At 66.2% G+C, this 26,156-nt stretch overlaps 9 protein-coding genes and 4 non-coding genes across 13 annotated transcripts; 9 read left to right on the forward strand and 4 right to left on the reverse strand.

The window, feature by feature from the left end:
* Nucleotides 1-69: 69 nt before the first annotated feature.
* Nucleotides 70-954, forward strand: RHOBADRAFT_55323 (uncharacterized protein; the record flags this gene model as incomplete). Its single annotated transcript, XM_018417789.1, has 2 exons — nucleotides 70-121; nucleotides 250-954. The coding sequence occupies exon 2, from the start codon at nucleotides 484-486 to the stop codon at nucleotides 952-954; it is 471 nt and encodes a 156-aa protein (XP_018269151.1). The 5' UTR covers nucleotides 70-121; nucleotides 250-483.
* Nucleotides 955-1,146: 192 nt separating this feature from the next.
* Nucleotides 1,147-2,765, forward strand: RHOBADRAFT_55324 (uncharacterized protein; the record flags this gene model as incomplete). Its single annotated transcript, XM_018417790.1, has 9 exons — nucleotides 1,147-1,260; nucleotides 1,330-1,482; nucleotides 1,569-1,858; nucleotides 1,937-1,957; nucleotides 2,034-2,206; nucleotides 2,271-2,367; nucleotides 2,439-2,490; nucleotides 2,569-2,596; nucleotides 2,664-2,765. The coding sequence occupies 9 exons, from the start codon at nucleotides 1,147-1,149 to the stop codon at nucleotides 2,744-2,746; spliced, it is 1,011 nt and encodes a 336-aa protein (XP_018269152.1). The 3' UTR covers nucleotides 2,747-2,765.
* Nucleotides 2,766-3,334: 569 nt separating this feature from the next.
* RHOBADRAFT_55325 (uncharacterized protein) lies at nucleotides 3,335-6,225 on the forward strand. Its single transcript, XM_018417791.1, has 10 exons — nucleotides 3,335-3,548; nucleotides 3,624-3,708; nucleotides 3,807-3,961; nucleotides 4,023-4,053; nucleotides 4,145-4,317; nucleotides 4,487-4,787; nucleotides 4,952-5,222; nucleotides 5,291-5,594; nucleotides 5,667-5,832; nucleotides 5,913-6,225. Exons 1-10 carry the CDS (start codon nucleotides 3,404-3,406, stop codon nucleotides 6,160-6,162), a joined length of 1,881 nt encoding a protein of 626 aa, XP_018269153.1. The 5' UTR covers nucleotides 3,335-3,403; the 3' UTR covers nucleotides 6,163-6,225.
* A 462-nt stretch (nucleotides 6,226-6,687) lies between these two features.
* On the reverse strand, nucleotides 6,688-7,634 carry RHOBADRAFT_46200 (uncharacterized protein; the record flags this gene model as incomplete). Its single annotated transcript, XM_018414741.1, has 3 exons — nucleotides 6,688-7,077; nucleotides 7,159-7,519; nucleotides 7,597-7,634. 3 exons carry the CDS (start codon nucleotides 7,632-7,634, stop codon nucleotides 6,688-6,690), a joined length of 789 nt encoding a protein of 262 aa, XP_018269154.1.
* Nucleotides 7,635-7,831: 197 nt separating this feature from the next.
* On the forward strand, nucleotides 7,832-9,456 carry RHOBADRAFT_65481 (uncharacterized protein). Its single transcript, XM_018418720.1, has 8 exons — nucleotides 7,832-7,930; nucleotides 7,996-8,032; nucleotides 8,128-8,189; nucleotides 8,261-8,362; nucleotides 8,428-8,504; nucleotides 8,590-8,729; nucleotides 8,831-9,083; nucleotides 9,194-9,456. The coding sequence occupies exons 1-8, from the start codon at nucleotides 7,841-7,843 to the stop codon at nucleotides 9,378-9,380; spliced, it is 948 nt and encodes a 315-aa protein (XP_018269155.1). The 5' UTR covers nucleotides 7,832-7,840; the 3' UTR covers nucleotides 9,381-9,456.
* A 97-nt stretch (nucleotides 9,457-9,553) lies between these two features.
* Nucleotides 9,554-13,633, reverse strand: RHOBADRAFT_55327 (glycoside hydrolase family 47 protein; the record flags this gene model as incomplete). The annotated part of the gene is made up of 9 exons (XM_018417792.1): nucleotides 9,554-10,860; nucleotides 10,992-11,078; nucleotides 11,211-11,648; nucleotides 11,737-11,935; nucleotides 12,023-12,264; nucleotides 12,354-12,462; nucleotides 12,549-12,753; nucleotides 12,841-13,105; nucleotides 13,193-13,633. 9 exons carry the CDS (start codon nucleotides 13,631-13,633, stop codon nucleotides 9,592-9,594), a joined length of 3,255 nt encoding a protein of 1,084 aa, XP_018269156.1. The 3' UTR covers nucleotides 9,554-9,591.
* A 246-nt stretch (nucleotides 13,634-13,879) lies between these two features.
* Nucleotides 13,880-15,790, forward strand: RHOBADRAFT_48812 (uncharacterized protein; the record flags this gene model as incomplete). The annotated part of the gene is made up of 4 exons (XM_018415191.1): nucleotides 13,880-14,311; nucleotides 14,405-14,556; nucleotides 14,752-15,516; nucleotides 15,657-15,790. 4 exons carry the CDS (start codon nucleotides 13,880-13,882, stop codon nucleotides 15,745-15,747), a joined length of 1,440 nt encoding a protein of 479 aa, XP_018269157.1. The 3' UTR covers nucleotides 15,748-15,790.
* A 69-nt stretch (nucleotides 15,791-15,859) lies between these two features.
* On the reverse strand, nucleotides 15,860-16,914 carry RHOBADRAFT_66822 (uncharacterized protein; the record flags this gene model as incomplete). The annotated part of the gene is made up of 4 exons (XM_018419093.1): nucleotides 15,860-16,164; nucleotides 16,264-16,345; nucleotides 16,413-16,541; nucleotides 16,646-16,914. Coding segments are annotated over 4 exons (785 nt in total), but the record flags the coding sequence as incomplete, so codon positions are not given.
* A 92-nt stretch (nucleotides 16,915-17,006) lies between these two features.
* RHOBADRAFT_55330 (uncharacterized protein) lies at nucleotides 17,007-21,040 on the reverse strand. Its single transcript, XM_018417793.1, has 14 exons — nucleotides 20,931-21,040; nucleotides 20,824-20,851; nucleotides 20,739-20,772; nucleotides 20,601-20,661; nucleotides 20,412-20,513; nucleotides 20,241-20,337; nucleotides 20,036-20,151; nucleotides 19,155-19,962; nucleotides 18,914-18,998; nucleotides 18,251-18,823; nucleotides 17,822-18,164; nucleotides 17,678-17,741; nucleotides 17,271-17,606; nucleotides 17,007-17,183 (listed from the first exon to the last, which is right to left on the reverse strand). The coding sequence occupies exons 1-14, from the start codon at nucleotides 20,949-20,951 to the stop codon at nucleotides 17,170-17,172; spliced, it is 2,682 nt and encodes an 893-aa protein (XP_018269159.1). The 5' UTR covers nucleotides 20,952-21,040; the 3' UTR covers nucleotides 17,007-17,169.
* Nucleotides 21,041-21,391: 351 nt separating this feature from the next.
* Nucleotides 21,392-21,472, forward strand: RHOBADRAFT_t94. Its single transcript has one exon. It is a non-coding gene; the product is annotated as a tRNA-Thr (tRNA).
* A 1,301-nt stretch (nucleotides 21,473-22,773) lies between these two features.
* Nucleotides 22,774-22,845, forward strand: RHOBADRAFT_t95. Its single transcript has one exon. It is a non-coding gene; the product is annotated as a tRNA-Thr (tRNA).
* A 239-nt stretch (nucleotides 22,846-23,084) lies between these two features.
* Nucleotides 23,085-23,165, forward strand: RHOBADRAFT_t96. Its single transcript has one exon. It is a non-coding gene; the product is annotated as a tRNA-Val (tRNA).
* Nucleotides 23,166-23,344: 179 nt separating this feature from the next.
* On the forward strand, nucleotides 23,345-23,432 carry RHOBADRAFT_t97. The gene has a single exon. It is a non-coding gene; the product is annotated as a tRNA-Ile (tRNA).
* The last annotated feature ends 2,724 nt before the right edge of the window (nucleotides 23,433-26,156 follow it).

Raw genomic sequence — 26,156 nt, forward strand, 5'->3', positions numbered from 1 at the left:
GACGTGGGCCCGTGGGACGGTGCGTGGAAACGTGCCCGAGGGAATTTGTGTGCGTCGCCCATCCGTGTGGGACGAGGGCGCGGCGGGGCAGGGCGCGTGGGGAGACGTGTCGAGGCACCTGGTGCGTCGCGGCGTGCTCTCTCTTTCTCTCTCTCTCTCCCTTGCCTCTCTCTCCCTTGCCTCTCTCTCCCTTGCCTCTCGCCCACGCGGTCTGCGGACCGTCTCGCTGACTCTCGTCGTGCGCCGCAGCTCGACCGCTTCGCCCTGTCGCACACCATCCCGCCGTCGTCGCTCCTGTCCTCCACGCGCTTCTTTGCACCCGCTCCCTCGCCCTCGTCCTCGAACTCGACCTCGACCTCGCCGCCGCGGCGCGCTCTATACCTCCCCGAGCACGTCCTGCCGTCGTACGTCTCCGACTCGCTCGACACGTACACGTCCGACCTCGTCTCGGCCCTGCGGCACCACCCGCAGCTCGACGGCCGCATGCTCACCGCCCACGCCGTGCGGGACCTGCGCCGGGCGACACGCGTCTGGGCCGCGCTCACCAAGGGCGCTGTCCTGAGCCTCGGTCCGGCGCCGGCGTCAGCGTCGGCCGCCTCGGGCGACGGCGTGCCCGAGCCCGACAGCGCCACAGCCAGGCTCGCGCTCCGCGTGGTTGACGACGGCGCAGGCGCAGACGCAGACGCAGACGCAGACGCAGACGCGACGTCGTCGTCGTCGTCGGCCGTGCTCGTCCTCCCCGCCGACGTGCTCGCCGTCGTGCTGTCGGTCGTCGGGCACCGCCTCGCGCTGCGCCGCCCCGAGGACGAGAAGAGCCTGTTCTGGGGGAGCGAGGTCGGAGCGCTCAGAGGGAGGAGAGGCGGCGGCGGTGGCGAGGGCGAGGGGGGCGAGCGCGGGCTGGGGCAGGTCGTGACGGTCGAGGCCGTCGTGCGAGAGGTCGTCGCCGTCGTGTAGCACTCTCCCTTGTTGCGCCGTTTGCCTCTGTTGATTGCCACACTTGTTCGCGCTGCTGCAACCTGACTCGCGGCGAGAGGACTCGGCCGCACGAGCGACTTGGCGCGCTCACTCGCGGCTCGCGCGCGGCTCTCCGCTCGGCGGCCCTCTTGCTCCTTGCTTGCTCCCTCGCTCGCCTCGCTACGACCCGGCATGTTCGTCCTCACGCTCAGCGACATCTTTGTCGTCATCGCGGGCTTGTGCGCGGTCGGGCTGCTGCGCTGGAGGAGCTGGAAACGGGACCACCCGGATGTCATCGTCGAGCAGGTGCGTCTCCTCTTCCTCCTCCCTCTGGCCCCTGGGGGAAGCCTGACTGACTCTACCTCCCCATTCCAGCTGTTCCTGTACCCTATCAAGGGCCTGCGGCCGCTAACGGCGCAATCCCTCGAGCTCGCCGACCTCGGGTTCAAGTACGACCGGCGCCTCATCCTCGTCTCGCCCGCCGCCGATGGCTCGCACGAGTGCCACCTCGCGGCGACCTATCCCTCTGTGCGTCCCTACATCCATGAGCGCGTGAGGCGCGAGCTGATCGAAGCTTGCCTCCCTTCGTCCCTCCTCCTCCTCGACGCCGACAGCACGCCCTCCTTCGCCAGTCGATCGACTGGGCCGCCAAGACGCTCACCATCACGCCACCCTCGCCAGGCGACTCCCCGCTCACCGTTCCCCTCTCGCCCTCGACCGCCGGCCTCGCCGCCGTCAAGGTCGAGCTGCACAGCTCGCCAACGCTCGCCTACGACCTCGGCGACGACGCGGCCACGTTCTTCACGCGCCATTCAGACGGCAAGGAGACGAGACTCATGTTCCTCGAGGAGGACGCCAACGCGAACCGCAAGGTGCTCGGGTCGATCGCGCTCGGAGCGGACGAGTGCGTCCTCCCTCACCTCAGGCGCCGGGTCGACACGCACTGAGGACGGCGCACTGACTCTACTGCCCCTGCTCACAGGAACATTGCCTTCCAGGACTGGTGCGCCCGATCTCTCTCGCCTGTCTCTTCCTCCTCCTCGAACAGGAGCTCACCGCAACCCGGCTCGTCCGCGCAGCGCGTCCTACATGATCGCCTCGTCGAGCTCGCTCGCCGCCTTCTCGCACGCCCTCGGGCGCGACATGCCGATCGAGCCTCTGCGGCCCAACATCGTCGTCGGGCCGGCCAAGCCGGGCGGGCTCGCGCCGTGGGTCGAGGACTGGTGGAAGGAGCTGCGGGTCCAGGGGAAGAGTGCATCCCTCTCTCTCCCCTTTCCTCCGAGCGCAGGCGCGGGCCCTGACGTCGACGCCTCCAGCTACGTTCTGCATCACGTCCAACTGCGTGCGGTGCATCTCGCTCAACATCGACTACGACACGGGCAAGCGGCTCGAGGGAACGGGCTTGCCGCTACAGTGCGTCCACCTCTCGCGGTCCTCGTCTCGAGAACGTCTCGAGCGGGCATACTGACGTCTTGACTGTGCAGGACGCTCGCCAAGGACCGTCGGGTCGACTCGGGCTCGTACAGCCCCGTCTTTGTGCGTCCCACCTCTCTCTCTTTCTCTCCTCTCTCCCGCCTTCCCGGCCCGCATTCTAACAACTCCATTCTTACACAGGGTCGCTACGCCTTCTCGGCCGACGTCGGTGCGTCGCCTCATCCTCTCCCGCGTCCACCTGCGCCATCCTCGGCTGACCGACTTGCGCCTCGCAGGCCACGTCGTCTCGGTCGGCGACAAAGCGGCAGTGACGGCGCTGTACAAGCAGAGGACGACGTTCAGCTGGCCTGGCATGTAATGCGACTGCTCTTCTTTGCAGTGCACGAGCCGTGAGAGGTGGGCAGAGCTCGACGTCAGCGACGGGCCGAAAAAGCGCGAGCCTCTCGAGCGTTTCCCGAACGGCCTCGCTGTCCCTGGTAGACTGTGAGGCGGCCAGAGAGATGCTGCAGAATACCTGCAAGCCGCCGAGAGAGCGCAGCACAAATGGCGCACCCGGTTTGGCCGCGCTGGCCCCGCCCGGTTCAAAATCGCGCGGCGTCGCGCTGGCGGCCAAGTTCCCGCTCGACCTCATCTACCTCGCTCGCTCTCTCCCCGACAACAGCACGCAGGGCTACCGAGCAGCCCTAGACCACTTCTGGGTGCTGCTCGCTCCCACTCGGGCTAGTCCGACTCCTCCACGACGTCCTGCTTCACTCGTTGCTTCCGCCTCGCAAGGAGCCGCCCTCGCCGCTCCTCGCGACACCGCAGCCCACCCCCCTTGCGACGTACGCCCCCTCCTGGGCCAACGCTGGCTCCTCCTGCTGCCGCCCGGACGCGCCCGAGCCAAGCAAGACGCCGAGCCGAGGCCGTTTGCCTCTCTTCCTCCTTCTCCTACCTCCCTCCCTCACTCGACCTCCTCGCTTCCACCAACTTTCGCCATCCTCGAGCTCGGCTCAGCACCAGGATTGCGACCGTCATGTCGACCCTCAACGACGGCGCGGCGTCGCTCGCCCACGAGCTCGCAAAAGCTTTTCTCGCGCGCCGCGGCCACAGCCATGCCAGCATGACGCCGAGCGAGATCGCCGAGACCAAGGTCGATCCGTACGAGGACACGCCCAAGTGTGCGTCCCTCGCTCTCTCGACTCGAATCGCGCAGAACTGACGGGTCGAGGACCTCCCCCTTTCTGCCCGCGCAGACGCCAAGGCGGCGGTCATCGCCATCTGCGGCGCCATCGCGCTCCTCGGGCTCGCCAACCTCTTCACCATCTTCATGCGCACCAAGTGAGTCGGCAGCGAGTCCTCGTCGTCGTCGCTCGCCCAGCCTTTGCGACGTCGCCTCGGTTCCGTCACTGACTGACACGAATTCTCCTCTTTCACAGGCTCGGCTCTCGCCTCGCCCGCACCAGGGCGTACCGCAGGAAAGTCGCCTTTTACCGCTGGATCGAGACGAGCCAGCCCAAGGCCGCCGGCTGGATCCGCTTCCCGACAGCGGGCGTCATCGGCATCATCGTCCTCTTCTGGCTCTTCATCGGCAGTGCGTCCCCTCTCTGTCTCTCGTGCGCGCTCGACACACAATACCTGACTCTACCATCCAGTCTGGACGTTCGCGCAGCAGCCCTACTACCGGTCCGTCGAGATCCTCCCTCTTCCTCTCCTCCCCTGGCTCGAGCCCTCCCGACAACGCGACCTGACCCGCCTCGCCTCGCCCGGCCCGCAGCTCGAGGTGGAACGTCGGGTCACCGCCTCTCGCCATGCGCACCGGCATGTTCGCCCTCGGGTGCTTCCCGTTCATCCTCGCGTTCGGCGCCAAGTGGAACCTCGTCGGCTTCGTCGTCGGCTGCTCGCACGAGAAGCTTCAGGTCTTTCACCAGTGGCTGTCGCACCTCTTCCGTGAGTCGCACACGTGCCTCCTCTCTCCTCCTCGTACCCTTCGACAGGGCGCGCTGGTCGCGCTCGCCGTCCTCGCGCCCTCTCCCCCTCGCCCGCCGGTCCTCAACTCGCCTGCGGCCTCTCGCCGAGCACTCTCCCAAATATCCTGACTGACTCGTCGACCCTACAGTCATCCTGTCGCTCCTCCACACCTTCCCGTTCGTCGTCCAGGGCACGCACGAGATCCGCCCAAACACGGACGGCTTGAACCCGCACGGGTACTCGCAGCTGTACTACTCGTGGTTCGTGTCGCACAAGGTCTACTACTGGTCCGGCATCGCCGCCTTGGTCCCTCTCGTCGTCCTGTGCTGGGGCTCGTTGGCGCCTCTCCGCAACCGGTCGTACGAGATCTTCAAGCTCCTGCACATCGTCTCGGCCATTCTCTTCTCGGGCTTCTTTTACGTACACTGCAATGCCCTCCTCACGTCTTGGTAAGCGCCGACCTGTTCGCCCTCTCGGACCCTGCCGCCTCGACCGCCTCGTCGGGACCGCCTCCTCGACCGCCTCGTCGGGACCGCCTCCTCGGCCCGGCCTTCCCCTTCGGCCCTTCTCCCGCCTCGCACTCTCACTGACCCTCTGCCACTCCCCGCAACAGGCGCTACATCTGGGCGACGGCCGCCATCTACTTTACGTCGGTCCTCGTGCGCTTCGGCCTCATCCTCGTCCGCAACGGTCGCCACGTCGCTCGCGGCCGCGTCGAGGCGCTCGCCGACAACGCCGTGCGCATCACGGTCCGCCTGCCGTACAACTCGGGCCACCGGTGGACGGCAGGGCAGCACTACTTTGTCAACTTCTTCAAGGTCCGCCCGCTCGAGAGCCACCCGTACACGGTCGCCAACGCGCCTCGCAACGATCCGAGCAGCGTCGTGCGTTCCCTCTCGCTCGGCGTACTTCCTTCTGTACAACCTTCTGACGGCTTCTGCCCGTCGCACAGGCCTCGCCGGACCGCCTCGTCCTCGTCTTCCGCATCAACCCGCTCTCGGGCCTCGGCCCGCGCCTCCTCTCGCTCGCCTCGTCCTCGTCGCCGACCACGCCGGTACTTCTTGACGGACCGTACGGCGGTCTCGCCGCCGCGAACCGCGACTTTGGCCGTCACGACGCGCTCGTCCTCGTCGGCGGCGGTGCGGGCATGTCGTTCTGCACGGCGGTCCTCGAGGAGGTGTGCGGCCGGGTCTTGCGCGAGGAAGAGGGCGTCCGGGTCAAGAAGATCGACGTGTGGTGGGCTGTGAGGGACGAAGGTGCGCTCTCGCTTCTCTCGCCGTCCCCTTTCCCTCGTCGCGCCTGAACTGACTCGGCCTTCTTGCACGCAGAGGCCAAGACGTGGTTCGACAACCAGATCCACCGCGCGACCGAGTACCTGCCCAAGGGCTTCGTCACCTTCCACCTGTTCGTCACGGGCGCGCAGCCGTCGGACGAGTCGAAGGAGAAGCTCGACCAGGAGGACGAGCCGACGCCGCCCTGCAGCGCCGCCGCCAGGTGCGCCTGCCTCTCTCTCCCCCCTCCTCTCCTCGCCTCTCTCCGAGCCCGCATCCCTGACACTCTCGACGCCACTGCAGCTGCGCCACCTCGCACGTCCCCTGGCGCAAGACCTACGTCCGCCCGTCCTTGCCCGACCTCCTCACGGCGCGCTTCTGCGCCGCGCCCGACGGCTCGACGCTCGGCATCGCGTCGTGCGGCCCGGCGTCGCTCACGACCGACGTCCGCCGCGCCGTCGCCGCCAGGCAGAAGGTGATCGCGTTTGCTCGCGCGGGCGCCGAGCGCGGCGTGGCCGAGGTCGAGCTGCACACGGAGGAGTTCGAGTGGTGAGCGGGGGCCACTCTTGTTCTGTAGATTCGTCGCTTTAGTCTGTACTGCAGTCGTTCGCCCGTCTCGAGGTGTGCACGAGCAGAGAGCGAGAGCGTGTTGTCGAGGCCGCGAGGTCGGCTCGCCGCGCGACCTTCTCAAATCCGGCCGCGACTGTCGGGCTCTGAGTTCGCCGCTGTGGCTCTCTCGAGGCTCGAGCGAGCGTGTCTTGAGAACTGTGCGACTCTAAGCGACCTCGAGCTCGGCGGACGCAGTCGGAGACCGCGGAGCTGACTAAACCGCTCTCTCGCTTGCGGCCGTCGCCGTCGACTCGGGGCGCACTCTGTTTCTCGATGCTCGGCGGCAAGGCCTCGAGCTGTCGACGATCTGCGGCGCTCGGTAGCTTAGGAAGAGAGAGCTTTTCGCGAGTAAGGAGACGCTCTCGGCCATTCGCAGAGAGGCTCGAGCGCTCGAACAGTCGAGAGACGGTGAACGACAAAAACGGTGGTTGCAGCGGGACGTCTATGCACAAGCCCTCGCGTCAGAGTTCTACTCCTGCGCCTCGCCGCTCGACGGCGTGTCCCGCTCGTGGAGAACCAGCTCCCGGAGCCACCACTCGTGGACCCTCGCGTCGCCCTTGTTGAGCTCCGGGTGCCAGCTGCACGCGAGCAGGTCGCCCTGGCGGTACATGACGGCCGCGGCCTCGGGTCCGAGCTCGGCCTGCAAGCCCGTCGCGGCGAGGGCGCGCTTGGGCGCCGGGACGAGCTCGCGCGGGATGCGGGCGAGGACCTCGACCGGCGGGGAGGGCGGCGCCGCCGAGTCGGTGGATGGGGATGGGGGGAGGAGCGAGTGCAGGATCGGGGCGCGGATGAAGGTGGCGAGGAGGGGTTCGGGCGTCGAGAGAAAGGGGAGCGAGACGCCGTGTGAGAAGGACTGGAGCTGTTGGCGCGTGAGGAAGAAGAAGGTCAGGCGGCGCTCGTGCGCAGGGAGGAGTTTGTCGTCGGGCGAGTGGGGGCGCACCTGACGACCGTACTGGTTGCGCACGACGCGCACGTCCATGCCGTCGAGCCCCTCCCAGCCCTCGCTCGTCGGGCCCTCGATCTCGCGCGCGAGGAGGATCATGCCGGCGCACGTCCCCCACAGGCTGCGCTCGCCCTGGCCCGACTTGGCGCGCCGGACAAAGTCCTTCAAGGGCTCGTACAGGCCCGACTTGCGGATCAGGAGCGAGATGGTGGTCGACTCGCCGCCGGGAACGACGAGCGCTCGGCAGCGCGCGAGGTCTTGCGGGGTGCGGACGGCGACGACGGGGACGCGCTCGCCGGTCGAGGTGGTGCACGACTCGAGGGCGGCGATGTGCTCTGCGAACGAGCCCTGGAGGGCGCTGTGGTGCGGTGGACACAAGGTGAGCTCGAGGTGCCGGAAGGGGGGTGGGGGCGAGAGAGAGAGAGCGGGGCGCACAGGACGCCAACGGCTGCGGGGGAACGTGCGCTGGCCATGCTCGGCGAGTACAGCTCGTGGAGAGGTGCCGACGAGGGTGTATGGCGATGGCTGAGGGGCGTGGCACCCAGCACCAGTCAAGGCGGTGTTTGAACCCGAGAGAGCGAAGCGATGTCGGACTTGTCCGAGATCTCGACGTTCCCGACTTCGACCCGACCTGCGCTCCTCCTCTTCACTCCCCACCCTTCACTCGACTCACACTGCCATGTCCCCCTCTGCTACCAACGGCAACTCGGCCCCCTCGACCAACGGCAACGGCACCGCCTCGTCGTCCCGCCCGACTTTCGCTGTCAAGGTGCGCCCATCGTCTCGCTCCGCCACCTTGCCGCATGACCGCAAGCTGACCATCGCCTCCTACAGGCGGGACTCGCCCAGATGCTCAAGGGCGGCGTCATCAGTGCGTCCTCCTCTCGCTCTTCGACCGCCGCGTCCGGCGTGCCGTCTTCCCCCACGACGCCACGTGAAAGCTCACTCTGTCCCTCGCGCTCGCAGTGGACGTCGTCAACGCTGAGCAGGCTCGCATCGCCGAGGCTGCCGGTGCCTGCGCCGTCATGGTCCGTCCCGCTCGACCTCGTCCTCGTTTCGCTCGACGTGCGGCTCACCTTCTCTTCCGTTCCCTTCGCAGGCCCTCCAGCGCATCCCGTCCGACATTCGCCGCGACGGCGGCGTTGCGCGCATGAGCGACCCCAAGATGATCAAGGAGATCATGGCGGCCGTCTCGATCCCTGTGCGTCCTCGCTCTACTCTCTCCTTGCGCGAGCGCGAGCTTGACTCCCTCTCTTGACCTCACAGGTCATGGCCAAGTCGCGCATTGGCCACATCGTCGAGGCCGAGATCCTGCAGGCCATCGGCGTTGACTACATCGACGAGTGCGTCCCTCCTCTTCCTCCTCCTCTTCGCGCACCTTGCTCGACGCAGGCCTGACTCGCTCTCTCTCTCCTTGTGCCTCGACAGGTCCGAGGTCCTGACGCCCGCCGACCCTTCGCTCCACGTCGACAAGCACTCGTTCGACGTGCCCTTCGTGTGCGGCTGCAAGGACCTCGGCGAGGCGTTGCGCAGGATCAGCGAGGGTGCCGCCATGATCCGCACCAAGGGTGCGTCCCCGCTCCTTTTCTCTCGCCTTTCGGCATCGCTCGACAACAACGACGACGAGCTGACCCTTTCCCGTCGTCGTCGCGCACCCACACATCCACAGGCGAGGCCGGCACGGGCAACGTCATCGAGGCGGTCCGTCACGCGCGCAAGGTCGACCAGCAGATCAAGTACGCGTCGACCCTGAGCGAGATCGAGCTGTACCACATGGCCAAGGAGATCCAGGCGCCCGTCGACCTCCTGCGCGAGACGGCCCGCCTCGGTCGCCTCCCCGTCGTCATGTTCTCGGCGGGCGGCATCGCGACGCCCGCCGACGCGGCGCTCATGATGAAGCTCGGCATGGACGGCGTCTTTGTGTGCGTCCTCCTCCTCCTCCTCCTCCCCCTCGCCCCGACCCACCCTTGACGAACCCGCACTGACCCTCGTGCGCGCACGTTCCCCCCCTCGCTCGCTCGCTCGCTCGCAGTGGCTCGGGCATCTTCAAGTCGGAGAACCCCGAGGCGCTCGCGCGCGCCGTCGTCCTCGCGACGACCCACTACCAGGACCCGCTCAAGCTCGCAGAGGTGAGCGAGGGTCTCGGCGAGGGCATGAAGGGCGAGAACAAGCTCGGCGCGGCGGCGGGCAAGGAGATGACGGCCGACCGCGGCTACTGAGCGTGCGTGCGGGCGCGCCCTTTCCCTCTTTCTTCCTGCGACGTGTGAAATACCCAGAGTGCCTTTCTGTGACTTTTTTTCGGCGCGGCAGGCTCGAGTGGAAGTGAGAGCGAGCGAGGCGAGCGACGAGAGAGCTCCTCGAGGACACTCTCGTGGCCCGACGAGAACGCGTGCGCAGAGCGAGAGGATTACAACAGGTGCTGTGTCTAGTCTATGTACGTCTGCCGCCGTGCTGCACTCGGCAGTTGGTGACGGCAAAGCCGCCGAGCGTGTAAATCCCGCCCACCTCCGAGTCGACCACCTCGTCCTCGTCCTCCCCCTCGCCTCGCTCGACCGTGACCCACACGTGCGCCGCCCGCTGCCCCGCATCGACCTCGTCCTCGCGCGCCGCCGACCAGCCCTCCTCGAGCCGTGCGTTCGCCTCGCGCACGCGGCGCACGAGCGCCTCGAGCTCGAGGCCGGCGCTGCGCCCGACGAGCACGAGCGGCACCAGGTCGCGCATCGTGCCCTCGGGCTCGTCGTCGGCCGCAGCGCTCGGGACGATGAAGCCCTCGCCGGCGTCGGCGCCGTCGCCGTCGGGATCGGCGTCGCCTGGACCCGAGACGAGGACGACGCCGGCGGCGCCCGAGCGCGCGGCGTGGTGGGCCTTCTGGGCGAAGGAGCACTCGCCGCGACGGAGGAGGAGGATATGGCGAGGTGGTGCGGCGTCGGGCTCGACAGTCGAGTCGGGGCGAGGGAGGGGAACGGGCGCGCAGCCGAACGGCGAGGCGGTCGAGGGAGGAAGGACGAGCGGAAGGGGGCCGCCATCGAGGGCAAAGGCGAGGTTCAGGTCGGTGAGGGAGGGCCCGAACGAGGCGGCGAGGGCGTCGAGCTGCAGGGCGTGCGGCAGGGACGGGTCGAGGTCGAGGTCGAGGTCCGGGTCGTCGACGTTGTCGAGGGCTGCGCCCTCAGTCGCGCCATCGACAGCGTCGCCTCGCCCGCCCACCACCATGTCGATGAACCGATCGAGCTTCCTCCCTGCCCGCCCGCCTCGCCCCACCTGCCCCACCTCGCCGCCCTCCTCGTCGCCCTCCTCCTCCTCCTCCTCGCGCATCGGCGGCTCGTCCGCCGGCGCGACGACCGCGTCAAGCACGACGCGCTCGACGCGCTTGCGCGGCAGCGTCAGGCCCGCGAGGACCGCCTCGTCGCGGATGACGACGCTCTTGCCCGCTGGGACGGTCACGCCGCCGACGCGCGTCACGGCGTACCAGCCCTGCGCCTGCCCTGCCGACCCTGCTCCTCCTCCCGCCCCTGATCCACCTGCCCCAGGCGCGCTCGCGCCCGTGCCCTCGCCCGTGCGCGCGAGCGAGAAGCGCAGTCCCGCGATCGAGTGCACGACGACGTCGCCGCTGCCGCTCTCGTGCGGGCCGAGCTGGGCCGCGCTCGGCGCGACGACCTCGCCGTCGCTCGTCGCCGCAAAGAGGAGCTCTATGCTCGAGTCCTGCGAGGGGGCGGGACCGCCGAGAGGGAGGGGGCCGAGGGGGAGGGTGCGGCGGCGGGAGGAGGAGGAGGGGGGGCAGGCGGTGGGTCGGGAGTGGAGGAGGGGGGCGATGGGCGGAGAGCGGCGGGTACGGACGGGAGATGCGACGCGATAAAGGCGCGGACGGCGGCGAGGTGCGAGGCGTATTGCGTCGCGAGGGTCGAGGTGGTGGAAGGGTCCTTGGTTGGGGAATCAGCGCCCGTGCACTCGTCAGGACCGGTCCGGGGCGTGCGCCACTCCTCCTCGTTCGCGCGCACCGAGTCGAGTCCAAAGGAGAGGGGAGGAGAGGAGAGAGAGAGAGAGCGACGCACCTCGCCCGCAGGCACCTCGCACCACCCCTCGGCCCTCCACGTCCCGTCCCGCACGAGCCTCTCCTCGTCTTCGGCGCTCGGGACCTGGCCCACGAGCCACCGCGCGTGCTCCCAGTCCGTGCGCCGGTCCATGCCGAGCGCGAGAAAGTGCGCGTGCCGCTCGTCGGCGAGCGGGTCGTGCGCCGCACAGGTCGGCGCCGAGGCGGCTGCAGCGGTGTCGGCGTCCGGGGTGGGCGAGGATGAGGTCGAAGAAGAAGAAGAAGTCGAGCCGGCGGAGCTGGGCAAGGAGGAAGAGGATGAGGGAGGGGGTCGAGCGAGTGGGCGCTTGCCGCGCGAGCGCGAGCGCTGCGAGGCGGTCGGCGGCGGGTGCGGGATCTCGAGCGGGTGGCCCTCGGTCGTGAACACGAACGCCGAGTCGTCGCGGAGGAAGGGCGAGTCCTGCGGCCGCGAGAAGTCCACCTCGAGCGTCAGTGCGCGGGCCCTCTTTCGGGGGCGAGAGAAGGGAGGGGACGGCGAGGGGGCGCACCTCGGCAAACGTGAGGTACAGGTACTTGAGCGTCTCGCCCGTGACAAAGCTCGGCATCTTGTCCTCGAGCTCGCCCGTGCGCAGGTCCTTGACGGCGGCGAACCCGCACTCGACCCTCGCGCGCGCGTTGATGTCGTGCAGGGCGCGCTCGGCGATCGACAGGTACCACTCGTCGCCCGTCGCCTGGTACAGGTACATGCTGCGGGACTGAGGTCTCAGTACCGGATCGTGGCTCGAGAGACAGGCGAAGAGAGAGAGAGAGAGAGAGAGAGACGGGGCGACGCACTTGCTCTCGATGAACTCGGGCCGGAGCGGGTACCCGAGCTGCAGGCCGCCGCCCTGCCTGCGCAGCGTGTCAAACAGCTCGGGCAAGCCTCGATACCGGTCCCACATGAAGGCGAACGGCGCGTGGGCGCGCGTCGCGCTGTCGAGGTCGCCCATGAGGACCTGCACGCCGGGGAGGAACGCCGACAGCGAGTCGACGTACGACGACGCGAGCTGGCCCGTGCTCATGTGCGCCGGGCGGTACTGCGCGTGCGCGCGCGCGCGAGGCGAGAGGAGGCTGGGTCAGGGCGAGCGCGCGGGAGGAGAGGGAGGAGGGACTGAGGAGGACGCACCCAGAAGCCGTCGCTCGAGCGGACGTAGCGCTGCAGTGCCGCGTGCCCCTCGTCCCACACGCGCAGGTACTCGTCCTCGCCCGTCAGGACGTAGGCCTTGGCGGCGTACCTGTCGCGGGCGCGCAGCGTCAGCGTGCTTCACCGCCGCCGGGTCCTCCCGAGACCGAGAGAGGGGGGGGCGGACCGAGGACGCACTCGTAGAACGAATCGATGCCGGCTCCCGTCCCACCGACAGCATGCAGCCACACGCCCGTCCTCGCGTCGATCGTGTTGCCGACGAGCCCAATGTCGGACCGGCGGTTCCACACGGCGAAGAAGGCCCGGCGCGCCGCGAGCTCGAACTGCGGGTCGCCCGTCAGGCGCGACAGGGTGATGAACTCGAGGAGGAGCGAACCGGCGCCTGCGAGCGAGCGAGGGACCGGGGTGTCAGTCGTCGCTGGGGCTCATTCGCGCTCTCGAGAGAGAGAGGGAGGGAGGTCGGGCGCACCTGCAGCGCACGTCTCGCCCGTCTCGAGCGCCTTGCCGCCCTTTGACCCGGTGCGGATGCCCGTCTGGAGGTGCACGCGCGCGAACGGGATCCCGGTCGGGGTGTCGAACGCCGGGAGGAGGCGGCGGCCGAGGTCGTGCGCGAGGGCGAGGAGCTCGGAGCGGTACCAGGGCAGGTCGAAGCCGCGGATCGAGGACGTGAAGGTCGAGCCGTTGAGGGGAGCGCCGGGTGGGGAGGGAGGGAGCGCGAGGAGGTGGCCCGAGAGCTGCGGGGTGCGGGTGGAGCGAGAGGGTCAGTCAGGCGGCTCAGGGTTGGGTGTGGGAGGAAGAGAGAGAAGAAAGAGTGGACGCACGAGGCCGCCCATCATGCGGATCGTCACCTCGAAGACCTGGACGCGCGAGTCGAGGTCAAAGTCGACGTGGTGGATGACCTCGCGCACGGCCTGCTCGAACGCGGGCTTGTCGCCGAGCATGGCGAACGTGTCGAGCGAGTCGACGACGGTCAAGAGGTAGTCGCCCATGACGTCGTTGACGCCGGCGTTTGTGCGGTCGAGGCGGTCGTGGCCCTGGCCGACGCAGGACAGGGGGAGGAGCTCGTCGGCGGGGAAGGCGTGGAGCTTGTACGAGTCGTACGCGTGGCGCCAGGTGGCCTCGGCGAGGTGGCGGAGGCTGCGCTTGCGGTCGGGCGAGTACCATGATGCGGCGCGGGTCGTGGTGGGGAGGAGGAGGACGAGGGCGAGGGCGAGGGTGACGAGGGCCGTGAGGGTGCGGATGGGGCGTAGGGCGCCATGCATGCTCCTGCTGGCCGACCACACCAGCGAGGCGAGTGCGACTGGGTGACGACGACGAGGTGAGCGACGTCGACCAAGATGAAACCCGGACCAGCTTGCACCTCCCTCACACACCTCGAGCAGGCCCACTCTTACTGCCACCAGACCCACCCAAGCACCCACACACCCACCCGCCACTGCCCCGCGCCGCTCTCGCCCATCCCTCACCTCCGCCTCGGCGCGCACCTCCGACTTCATCTCTCGCCCGCCATGCCCGCCCTCCCCGCCGTCAAGGACGCCGTCGTCGGCCTCATCGGCATGGGCGAGATGGGCCGCATGTACGCCGACCGCCTGTCGCGCACCCCGAACCATTGCGCCCGCATCAACGTGTGCGACCTCCCCGACCGCTACGACTCGCTCGTCGACTACTGCCGCGACAAGCCCCGGCTCGTCCCGCTCCGCGACGGCCACCTCGTCGCCCGCGAGAGCGACTTTGTCGTCTACTCGGTCGAGGCGGCCTACATCGACCACGTCGTCGCCCAGTACGGGCCCTCGACCAAAGTCGGCGCCATCGTCGCAGGCCAGACGAGCGTAAAGGCCCCAGAGCGCAAGGCGTTCGAGCAGCACCTGCCCGCCGACACCCACATCGTCTCGATCCACTCGCTCCACGGCCCGACCGTCCCGTCCGACAACCAGGCCCTCGTGCGTCCCTCCTCTCTCTCGTTCTCTCTCTCACACACTCGCCTTGCGCCTCGACGTCGCGTACTGACCTGACGGGCACGCCCACCGACGCAGATCGTGATCCAGCACCGCGCGACCTCGGAGCACGTCAAGTTTGTCAAGCAGCTCCTCGCGCCCCTCAACTCGCGCTACGTCGACCTGTCGTACGACGAGCACGACGAGGTGACGGCCAACACGCAGGCCGTGACGCACGCCGCCTTCCTGTCGTGCGTCCTCATTTTCCCCCTCTCAGCGTCCTGTCCCTCTCCTCCCTCCTCTCCCCTAATCTCCCTCCAGCACCTCCTTCCTGTCTCCCTTTCCCTCCCTCGCGCGCCCTCCCCCTGTCTCTCGCGCCCCATCAGTCCTCCGCACCTTCTCTCGAACCTCGAGCTGACCCTCGCACTGCCCCCTCGCGCCCACAGGATGGGCACCGCCTGGTGCTGCATGGGCCAGTTCCCCTGGGAGCTCGGCCGCTACATCGGCGGCATCGAGGTCGTCAAGATCAACATCACGCTGCGCATCTACGCCGCCAAGTGGCACGTCTACGCCGGCCTCGCGATCCTCAACCCGCGCGCCCAGGAGCAGATTCACCAGTTTGCCCAGTCGGCCAGCGACCTGTTCAAGCTCATGATCCAGTCCAAGGAGGACGAGCTGCGCGAGAGGGTGTTTGCCGCGCGCGACTTTGTCTTTGGGCCCTCGTCGGCGGCGGCGTCTTCTTCCTCGGCGGCACCATCCTCCTCTCCTACCTCGACCTCGGCCGCCCCGGCACCGGCACCACCGCCCATCCTCCTGTCCGACACAACCCTCGACCGGTTCGCGATCGGCGAGCCCCCCTCGGCGTCGGCCGCGGCCGCCCTCCCGCCCAACTCGCACCTCGCCCTCCTCGCCATGGTCGACTGTTGGCACCAGCTGCGCATTCGCCCCTTTGTCCACCTCGCCCTCGCCGCGACGCCCGTCTTCCGCTTCTGGATCGGCGTCGCAGAGTACCTCTTCCGCGACGAGGCGCGCCTCGAGGCGGCCGTGCACGCTGCCGGCGGCGCGAGTGGCCAGGGCGTCGCGTTCAGCAGCGACGACGCAGAGTTTGTCATTGCCGCGAGGGGCTGGAGCGACACGGTGCGCTACGGGAGCTTTGACGCGTACAAGCAGCGGTTCGACGAGACGCGCAAGTTCTTCGAGCCTCGCTTCGAGTGCGTCCTCTCTCTCTCTCTCTCTCTCGTTCCTCGGTCCTGCGCCGCCAAGGACCCTCAAGTGACCATCTTATCGCCCGACCCCCCTCCTTTTCTCCCCTCCTCGCCACCACCGTGCCCGCCGCTCGCACGGCCCGCAGGGAGAGCCGCATCGCCAACCGCGACATGTTTGCGTTCCTCGCCGAGGAGGAGCCCATACGACTGGCCAAGCTCGACAAGGACGAGTCGTAGCCCCTATCCCCACTCTCCTGCAACGAGACGCACGTCGAGCGAGCCTCTTTGTGTCGCCCAGCCAGCACTTGGTCACGCCAGCTTCCCTCTCGCTCGGGCCTCGCTCTCTCGTCAGACGTGTCGGCTCGCTCGCAAAGAGAGAGAGAGGAGCTGCTTTCAATCGACGCGAGAGAGGTCTACGAGCCCCTTGAGCAACCGCGCCACGTCCTCGAGCGCAGCGAGGCTCGCCTCGCGCAACTCGTGCGACGCACCTCCTCCTCCACCTCCGCCCGCGCTCGCTCCTGCTGCCCCGCCGCCGGTACCACCTCGTGCGACGGTGCTGCTGCCGCTGTTCGAGGTCGAGGGCGCTGCGGTAAAGCGCGTCGAGGCGCAGACGGCGTACGACGAGGGGTCGAGAGGGGTCGGCGAGTCGTTGTCCTGCGGGCGTCGCGAGAGGGCGGGGTCAGCTACACTGGTTCCTTGCCGACAGTTGCAGGCATGAGGGGAGAGAGAGAGAAAGAGAGCGCGAGGACGCACCTCGTGCAGCTGAAAGAGCTCGACCGTGACGGCCCCACGCTGGAACCGCACGCCGCGCCGGTGCAGCGTGAACAGGTTCTTCCTGCGGGCGCTCCACGTCGGTTCGTCAGTCGCGTTCGGGCGAAGGAGGAGGCGGAGAAGGGACGCACCCGTAGCCGAGTGCGCTCGCGAACGAGCGAGGGTCGCTGCCGTCCTCGACCGAGAACTCGGTGGCGGCGTGCTGCTGCGCTCGAGGTGCTGTGCGTGGTGGTTCGGGCCGGCCGTTGACCTGCAGCGACCTGCGTGCGGCGAGGCGGGAGAGGCAGTGTCAGCGAGGAGGGCTGGGCGAGCTCGAAGAGCGCGAGCCGGGTGGGGAGATTGGGAGGAGAGGGGAGGAGCTCACCACTGCGCCGCGTCCCCAGTTGACCGAGTGCGCACCGCCTTGACGCGCAGCACACCTCCTGCATCTGCCGCCGCCGCTGAACCGGGCCCGTCTGTGCTCCCAGAGACCGTGTTGCGGGCGAACACCTCCTCGCTCGCGATGAAGGCTTCGCCGCGCTCGGCAAAGCCAGACAGGCGCTCGAGCGCACTCGCGTACAGCGTGCGGGGCAGTACGCCCGAGATCGTGAGCTCGGTCGTCATGCGGCGGTCGACGAGGGCCGCGCGGTGAGGGAGAGCGCGGACGAGGAACACAGCGCGCGTGCGGCGGCATGCCGCCTCTCTCTCGGGGAACTCGGCTCTCGAGCTTTCGCAGAGCCAGAACGCAAGGGCACGAACGGAACGAGGTTACATCGGCGAGAGCAGGAACGATACGCGCAGACGCTGCGGTACAACGGTGACGAGTACAACGAGGGTGCGAGGGAAGGAGAAAGGCAAAGGGAGACAACGAGGGCACGAGCGACAGGCTCGACGGCGAGGCAGTCTACTTTAGCCGCTGCACACTGTAGAAAGAGAGGGACGACGAGAGACGAGGTCAGTAAGGCGGCTCGGCGCGGGAGGAAGAGGGTGCGAGAGAACGGGGGACGTACTCAGGCAAGCGTCCTTGTTGTCGATCGAGCACTGCAGGACGGCCTGCGCGTGCTCCTCGGCGCGGCGGACCGCCTCCTCGTACGAGATCTCCTCCTCGTCCTCTGCCGGTGCGGCCGGCGTCGCGGCGAGAGGCGCAGGGACGGGCGCAGGCGCGGGCGACGCAGCGCCCGGCGTACTGCTCGTCGGCGAGCGCTTGGCGGGCGCGACAGCAGAGAGGCTCGTGCGCGCGACGCCGTTCGTGATGTCGCGCATGCCAGCCGGCTTGACGGCGGCGGGTGCGGCGGTGGGTGCGGCAGCGACGGCCGGGGCGGACGCGTTGGCGGCCTTGGCCGAGTCTGCGAGCGCGACGAGGCGTCAGGAACGAGTGACTCGGGAACGACGAGGCGCAGAGGACGAGGGGACGGACCGAGAGTCGCCTGGTCGACGGTGAACTTGATGGCGCCAACGGCAGCACGGGTGCGGAGGTAGTACTGCGAGGGTGGACGAGCGACGTGAGCGGCGCGGCTCGATTGAGGGCACGTCGAGGCGCAAGAGGGAGGCCGAGACGCACCATGCCCGTCTTGAGGCCCTTCTTCCACCCGTAAAAGTGCATGCTCGTGAGCTGAGCCATGGTCGGGCTCGAGAGGTGGACGTTCAGGCTCTGGCTCTGGTCGATGAACGCGCCACGGTCGGCCGCGAGATCGATGACCGTCTTCTGCGAGATCTCCCACACCGTCTTGTAGATGCGCTTGAGCTCGTCCGGGATGCCCGGGACGTTCTGGATCGAGCCGTTGTGCGCGATGATCGTGTTCTTCATCGCGTCGTCCCACAGGCCGCGGTCGACGAGGTCGCGCAGGAGCCACGGGTTGACGATCTGGAACTCGCCGGCGAGGACACGGCGCGTGTAGATGTTGCTGCATGAGTAGGTGCAGGGTCAGCTCGCCGGCTCGTGCACGACGACGAGAGGCCAAGAGGGAACGAGGTGAAAGCGAGGACGCACGAGGTGTAGGGCTCGAACGCCTCGTTGTTGCCGAGGATCTGGCTCGTCGAGGCCGTCGGCATGGGCGCGCACACGAGCGAGTTGCGGAGGCCGTGCTGCGCGATCTTGTCCTTGAGCTCGGCCCAGTCCCACAGGTCGGTCGGCGTGACGTTCCACAGGTCGTACTGGAGCAGGCCCTGGCTCGCGGGCGAGCCGCCGTTGAGCTTGTACGACGGGTACGCGCCGGACTCGCCGGGGTTCTTGGCCGCGTGCTCGCGCGCCATGTCGCACGACGACTCGATCGCGGCGTGGTAGATCGTCTCGAAGATCTGGAGGTTGAGCTGGCGCGCCTCGGGCGAGTCGAACGGGAGGCGGAGCGCCATGAAGGCGTCGGCGAGGCCCTGCACGCCGATGCCGATCGGGCGGTGGCGCATGTTGCTGTTCTCGGCCTCCTTGACCGGGTAGTAGTTGACGTCGATGATGCGGTTCAGGTTGTACGCCACGACCTTGGTCACGTCGTGGAGCTTCTGGAAGTTGTAGACGCCGTTCTCGATGAAGGACGGGAGGGCGATCGACGCGAGGTTGCACACGGCGCTGCAAGGAGGGGAGGACACGTGTCAGCTCGTGTTCCGTCTCGAGCGAGAGGGGAGGAACGAGGAGGCGAGAGGGCGGGGCAGGACTCACCACTCGTCCGGCGCCGAGTACTCGATGATCTCGGTGCAGAGGTTGGACGACTTGATCGTGCCGAGGTTGTTCTGGTTCGACTTCTCTGTTGCGGTGCGCCGAGAGCGACAGTCAGTATTGTAGCGAGGTGCAGGAGGGAGGGGAGGGAGGGGAGGGAGGGAGAGAGGGAGAGAGAGAGAGAGGGAGAGAGAGAGGGAGAGAGAGATGGGGAGAGAGAGGGGGAGAGAGAGAGGCGACGCACTGTTGGCGGCGTCCTTGTAGAGCATGAACGGGTTGCCCGTCTCGACCTGGGCCTCGAGGATGGCGTACCACAGCTTCTGGGCCGGGATCGTCTTCTTGGCGCGGCCCTCCTTCTCGTACTTCTCGAACAGGGCCTTGAACTCGTCGCCGTAGACGTCGGCGAGGCCGGGCGCCTCGGCGGGGCAGAAGAGGGGCCAGTCGCCCGCCTGCTCGACGCGCTCCATGAAGAGGTCCGGGATCCACAGGGCGAAGAAGAGGTCGCGCGCGCGCACCTCCTCCTTGCCGTGGTTCTTGCGCAGGTCGAGGAAGTCGAAGATGTCGGCGTGCCACGGCTCGAGGTAGATGGCGAACGCGCCCGGCCGCTTGTTGCCGCCCTGGTCGACGTAGCGCGCCGTGTTGTTGAAGACGCGCAGCATGGGGATGATGCCGTTCGAGTAGCCGTTGGTGCCGGCGATGTACGAGCCCGTCGCGCGGATGTTGTGGATCGAGAGGCCGATGCCGCCGGCCGTCTTGGAGATGAGGGCGCACGTCTTGAGCGTGTCGTAGATGCCGTCGATCGAGTCCTCCTTCATCGTGACGAGGAAGCACGACGAGAGCTGCGGGCGCGGCGTGCCGGCGTTGAAGAGCGTCGGCGAGGCGTGCGTGAAGTAGCGCTCCGACATGAGGTTGTACGTCTCGATTGCGCGGTCGATGTCGGCGCCGTGGATGCCGACGGCGACACGCATGAGCATGTGCTGAGGGCGCTCGGCGACCTTGCCGTCGATGCGCAGCAGGTACGAGCGCTCGAGCGTCTTGAACCCGAAGTAGTTCTGCAGACGGTGGCGGGCCAACACGGTCAGGAACTGCCGCCATCTCGCACGAGGGTGAACAGGTCACACGCACGTAGCTGAAGTCGCGGTTGTAGATGACGGCGCTGTTGAGGCGCTCAGCGTTGTCCATGATGGCCTTGTACGTCTCGTCCGAGATCATGCCCGACGGCCGGCCGTTCTTGGGGTTGACTGCGCGAGGAGAGAAGCCGCTCGAGGGCGTCAGTAACCTGGCACGTCTGAGCCTCGCCCTGAGGAGAAGAGGGCCGGTCCGGGCGCACCGTAGTGGTAAAGGTCCGAGACGACGAGCGAGAACGTCTTCTTCGTCTCCTTGTGCAGGTTCGAGATGGCGATGCGCGCAGCGAGGATGGCGTAGTCCTGTGATGTACATCGTCGGTCAGCTTGCGCGCGAGTAGACGCACGAGAGGGAGAGGAGTGGGGCAGAGACGGACCGGGTGCCGGGTGGTCATGTAAGCCGCCGTCTCGGCGGCGAGGTTGTCGAGCTCGACCGTCGTGACACCCTGGTACACGCCGCTGATGACACGCTTCGTGATCTGTGGGACGAGGTTGTGGGTCAGCTCTTCTGCATCCTCGAGCGAGGGCGTGACCGAGAGGGAAGGAAGACGGGAGGCGGGGCTCACCTCGATGGGCTCGACGTGGTTGCGGTCGAGGCCGTAGCAGAGCTTTTCGATGCGCGCAGTGCTGCATTGTCGGGGCGAGGAACGAGTCAGTAGACTGGCGCGCATGCGCAAACGGGGAGGGCGAGCCGAGGGACGCACATCTTGTCGAACGCGACGCTCTCGCGGCGACCGTCTGCAAGGCAGGCGCGTCAGTTCGAGGTCCTCAGTGGCTCTGCAGATGCACAAGAGTGTGCAGGCGAGAACGTACCGCGCTGCAGGGGCGTGGGAAGACCGAGATGGGTCAGCAACTGGGGAGACGCGTCGGGGGGAGGAGAGACAAGTCGCGCGCACCTTGTAGACGAAGACGACCATGGGATGAGGCGGGAAAGGGTAGGAACGGGTGCTGTGGAGCTGCTGCGGTCTGGCCGAGGTTCCTGGTCTTGATCCAGGTGTAGGTGTGGGGGTGAGGGAAGAGGTGGGTGGGAGGAGGAGAAGAGAGGCGCCCGACCGAGGCCGCCTCTCCTCGAAACGCGACCGTGGCTCGACGTGTCACCCTCAATCCTTCGAATTTCGCGCGGGCAGCTGAGAGCCCGGGGCGGATCTTGCCAGCTTGCTCGCACGCGCGCCTCGGCCCCGACCTACGCGCTCGCGTCCACGTTGCGCCCGCCCCGCGGCGCATTTGCTCCGCGCAACTTGGCGTGCTCTCTGCTTCACTTCGGCTGACCAGGGCTGTCAGGGCAAAGCTGGCCAGGTAAGGCCGGGGGCCGACGGGTGCGGTTATGTACCTTGAACTGCCCTGGCTCTTCAACACAGCCTCTATAGCACAGTGGCAGTGCGCAGCACTCGTACGGAAGTCGATGCTGAGGTCGGGTGTTCGATCCACCCTGGAGGCAAGTTTCCGCGGGCGCCTCGAGGGCTCCGCGCCGTCCAGTTTTTGCCGTTGACGCCAAGGGACTTTGTTTTTGCAGCGCGCAACGCTTGTGCATGCCTCTCTGCAGTACAGGCAGGTAGCTGCTGCTTCTGAAACTGCAATGTGGCACTCGCTTGGCAAGCTGGAACACTAGCAAGTCACCCCGGCCTGGTCGAGAACGTCGAACTCCTCCCGTGCCCACAGCAGGCCCTCCTCTCTCTAAATCACAAAGGCATTGCTGCGTACTGCTCCTCTTTGTGCCTTTGCCAAGAATGACAATCTTACACCACGTTCCCCTCCTTCATCTTCCTCCCTTTTCTCTCCCGTTGTCCTCCTCCTGCAGATCCTCTTGCTTCTGCCATTGCGTCGCACGTCACGCTCAACCTGACTGGGCGGCACTTGGAGCTGATCATACAACAAGTGGGCGCGAGATGACGAGGAAGACAAGTGGCGGCAGGCGAGCGACGCAAGGAGGGGCGGTTGAGGGGGGAGCAAGGTGGCTCAAGGACGAGTTGAGATGAGCAGGAACAAGGTGGTTCGAGGCAAGCTCGAGCAGCCCCGGCCCAAGGCCTGGTCAAGGAGAGGTCGAAGAGCCTTGGTCAAGAGCTGGTCGAAGCGCGCTCGAGTAAGCCTGGAGCGAGCCCGGTCAAGAGCAGATCAAGCAGGGGAGTTTGAAGGCTTTGTTTGAGCTGGCATTAAGTAAGGCTCGAGCAGGGCAAGTTGAGAGGGGTCCAAACTCGCGCTGCGCGCTGGGGGGTTCAAGCCCAGTTAAATCTCTCCCCAGCAAAGCGCATTGCGCAAGCCAGTTTGCCTTTATGCATTACTAAGTGGCAGCCAGCAAGCCTTGTCTGGCCTTGCCATGAGCAGCCCTCGAACCCTCTCTCAATGCGCTTGAGTTCCTGAGGCTTGAGCGCGTGCAACAAGGGAGACGGGTTTGATTGCGTCGTGAGTGCTGCCAACTTATAGCCAGCTCTGCTGCGCACATACAGGATGTGCGCAGGCTCGTTCAGGCGTTGGGGATGGAACAAGCACCAATGGGAGAGGGCAAGGGGCAAGGGCGGGGAGGTACGAGGTGAAGAGAGCGACACACAGCTGGCACAGCAGGCTGGTGGTGAAGACGTGGTTGCCTGAAGTGAGTTGATGCAACGTCCATACAGCGCTTGGATGCGAAAGAGGCAAGAAAGAGGACCCGCGGGTGCAGACATTGAGGACAAAAGACGACCGACGGCCACGCCGGCTTGTTGTGCCCGGTGGGTTGACACGCCGAATGGACGCGGCTATGTGGCCCCTATGGCTCAGTGGCAGAGCGTTCGCCTAGTAAGCGAAAGGTCCATAGTTCGATCCTGTGTGGGGGCACACCCTCTTTTTTGCCTCTCACACAGGCGCACGTCTCTCTGCCAGCGAGCTGACAACCCCTGGCTCACGAGAGGCCAGACAACAGTCTCGCCCTTGGCAGGGCAACACTGTCCTGAAGCAGTCTTGCCTCAGCCCTCTACTCCTGCTGCGCAGCTTTAAAGCCAGGTTCTCGCGCGGACAAGAAGAGAGTAGAGAGCGGCGTGGTGATATGGTGTACAAGGCTCCAAGGGCTCACACGCGGTTGCATGGTGTAGTTGGTCATCACGTCAGTTTAACATTCAGTTCACTGAAGGTCCTCAGTTCAAACCTGGGTGCGATCACTTTTTGGCGGTGGCGGCGGTGTCAGTGGTCTATGAGCGCCGCTCTCTTCCAGGTCAAAGTCTGGTGCACGTGGCGCCCGTCCTTTTGATAGTGTACGTTCAACTAGCTATCGGCGCCGTGCGCGGGCCGAGCAATGCTGTCCGATGTTGTTGCACGCGTAAGATCACGTGCAACAACAGCTCGGTTGATCTAGTTGGTTATGATGTGGACCTAATACGAATCTCGTGCCAAGTCCAATGTCGGCGGTTCGATCCCGCCACTGAGCAATGCAGCAGCGCAGATGTGCGCCTGTTGTTTTTTGTTGCTAGCGTGCAGCTCCATGGCCCGGGCCTCGCTTTTGCCTTGGCCTGCCGTGCACTCTGAGGTAGAGAGAGCGAGACCCAAAAAACAACTTCAACAGGCCAAACAGGAGGTTCAGATGAGCCACCTGCAGCTCCAAGCGGAAGAGGGCAACCAGCCAGCTCCTAGGCAGGTGGACCTCACGGTTGTCTGTTTTGACCGTGGGGGAGCCAGAGTTGAAGCCAGTCAACCAGTAGCATCCTGCTGAGTTGCCCCCTGGGAGACACCGGCGTGGAACACTTGGCTGGCTACTGGTCACGGCAATGATAGTGGAAGTTTTCATTGGGAGGAGAAGTGCTGGACAAGCTTAACATCAACAGAACGGCAGATAACCCTGCTGCCTTGGGCGTGAGAGCCTCAGAGGTGCTGGGCCTATGGTCCGATGAGGTTTTGGATTGCGCAAGGATCTGACCTGGGGACCCTGTCCTGTTGGTGACAGGTGCTCTACAGAGTGAATGATAGGGTGTGAGAGTTTCAGGTGGGGTCAGTTACAGGATCAAGGCGTGAGAGCCTCAGAGGTGCTGGGCCTATGGTCCGCGTAGGTTTTGGGTTGCGCAAGGATCTGGCCCAGGGACCCTGTCCCCTTGGTGACAGGTGCTCTACACAGTGAATGATAGGGTGTGAGAGTTTCAGGTCGGGTCAGTTACAGGATCAAGGCGTGAGAGCCTCAGAGGTGCTGGGCCTATGGTCCGCGTAGGTTTTGGGTTGCGCAAGGATCTGACCTGGGGACCCTGTCCCCCTGGTGACAGGTGCTCTACACAGTGAATGATAAGGTGTGAGAGTTTCAGGTGGGGTCAGTTACAGGATTGAGGCGTGGGAGCCTCAGGGGTGCTGGGCCTATGGTCCGATGAGGTTTTGGGTTGCGCAAGGATCTGACCTGGGGACCCTGTCCCCCTGGTGACAGGTGCTCTACACAGTGAATGATAAGGTGTGAGAGTTTCAGGTGGGGTCAGTTACAGGATCAAGGCGTGAGAGCGTCAGAGGTGCTGGGCCTATGGTCCGATGAGGTTTTGGGTTGCGCAAGGATCTGACCTGGGGACCCTGTCCTGTTGGTGACAGGTGCTCTACAGAGTGAATGATAGGGTGTGAGAGTTTCAGGTTGGGTCAGTTGCAGGATTGAGGCGTGGGAGCCTCAGGGGTGCTGGGCCTATGGTCCGATGAGGTTTTGGGTTGCGCAAGGATCTGACCTGGGGACCCTGTCCCCCTGGTGACAGGTGCTCTACACAGTGAATGATAAGGTGTGAGAGTTTCAGGTGGGGTCAGTTACAGGATGAGGCGTGAGAGCCTCAGAGGTGCTGGGCCTATGGTCCGATGAGGTTTTGGGTTGCGCAAGGATCTGGCCCAGGGACCCTGTCCCCTTGGTGACAGGTGCTCTACACAGTGAATGATAGGGTGTGAGAGTTTCAGGTCGGGTCAGTTACAGGATCAAGGCGTGAGAGCCTCAGAGGTGCTGGGCCTATGGTCCGCGTAGGTTTTGGGTTGCGCAAGGATCTGGCCCAGGGACCCTGTCCCCCTTGGTGACAGGTGCTCTTAGTATGCCTTGATGGTAATGGAGCCAGATTTGGGCCAGGACATCAGTAGCATGCTCAGCCAGACCAAGCCTCTCGGCCCCACTCAGACCCAACCCGTCTGCGCGCACAGCTCCATGAGGAACAGGGCTACCGACCTCCCGCTTGGCACAGGGACCATACAATAGTAGACATTGACGGTAAGGGAGCCAGATTTGGGCCAGTGCATCGGTAGCATTATCAGCCAGACCAAGCCTCTCGGCCCCACCCGGACCCAACCGGTCTGCGCGCACAGCTCCATGAGGAACAGGGCTACTGAGCTACCGCTTGGCACAGGGACCATACAATAGTATTCCTTGATGGTAATGGAGCCAGATTTGGGCCAGGTTATCAGTAGCATCCTCAGCCAGACCAAGCCTCTCGGCCCCCCTCGGAGCCAACCGGTCTGCGCGCACAGCTCCATGAGGGACAGGGCTACTAACCTATCGCTTGGCACGGGGACCATACAACAGTATCCCTTGATGGTAATGGTGCCAGATTTGGGCCAGTGCATTGCTAGCATCCTCAGCCAGACCGGGCCTCTTGGCCCCACTCGGACCCAACCAGTCTGCGCCACAGCTCCCTGAGGAACAGGGCTACTGACCTATCGCTTGGCACAGGGACCATACAACAGTATACCTTGATGGTAATGGAGCCAGATTTGGGCCAGCACATCAGTAGCATCCTCAGCCAGACCAAGCCTCTCGGCCCCACCCGGACCCAACCGGTCTGCGCGCACAGCTCCATGGGGACAGGGCTACTGACCTACCGCTTGGCACAGGGACCATACAATAGCATACCTTGATGGTAATGGTGCCAGATTTGGGCCAGGACATCAGTAGCATCCTCAGCCAGACCAAGCCTCTCGGCCCCACCCGGACCCAACCGGGCTGCGCGCACAGCTCCATGAGGAACAGGGCTACTGACCTACCGCTTGGCACAGGGACCATACAATAGCATACCTTGATGGTAATGGAGCCAGATTTAGCCCAGGACATCAGTAGCATCCTCAGCCAGACCAAGCCTCTCGGCCCCACTCGGACCCAACCAGTCTGCGCGCACAGCTCCCTGAGGAACAGGGCTACTGACCTATTGCTTGGCACA

Source organism: Rhodotorula graminis, assembly GCF_001329695.1.
Source record: "Rhodotorula graminis WP1 unplaced genomic scaffold RHOBAscaffold_12, whole genome shotgun sequence".
NCBI classification, from domain to species: domain Eukaryota; kingdom Fungi; phylum Basidiomycota; class Microbotryomycetes; order Sporidiobolales; family Sporidiobolaceae; genus Rhodotorula; species Rhodotorula graminis.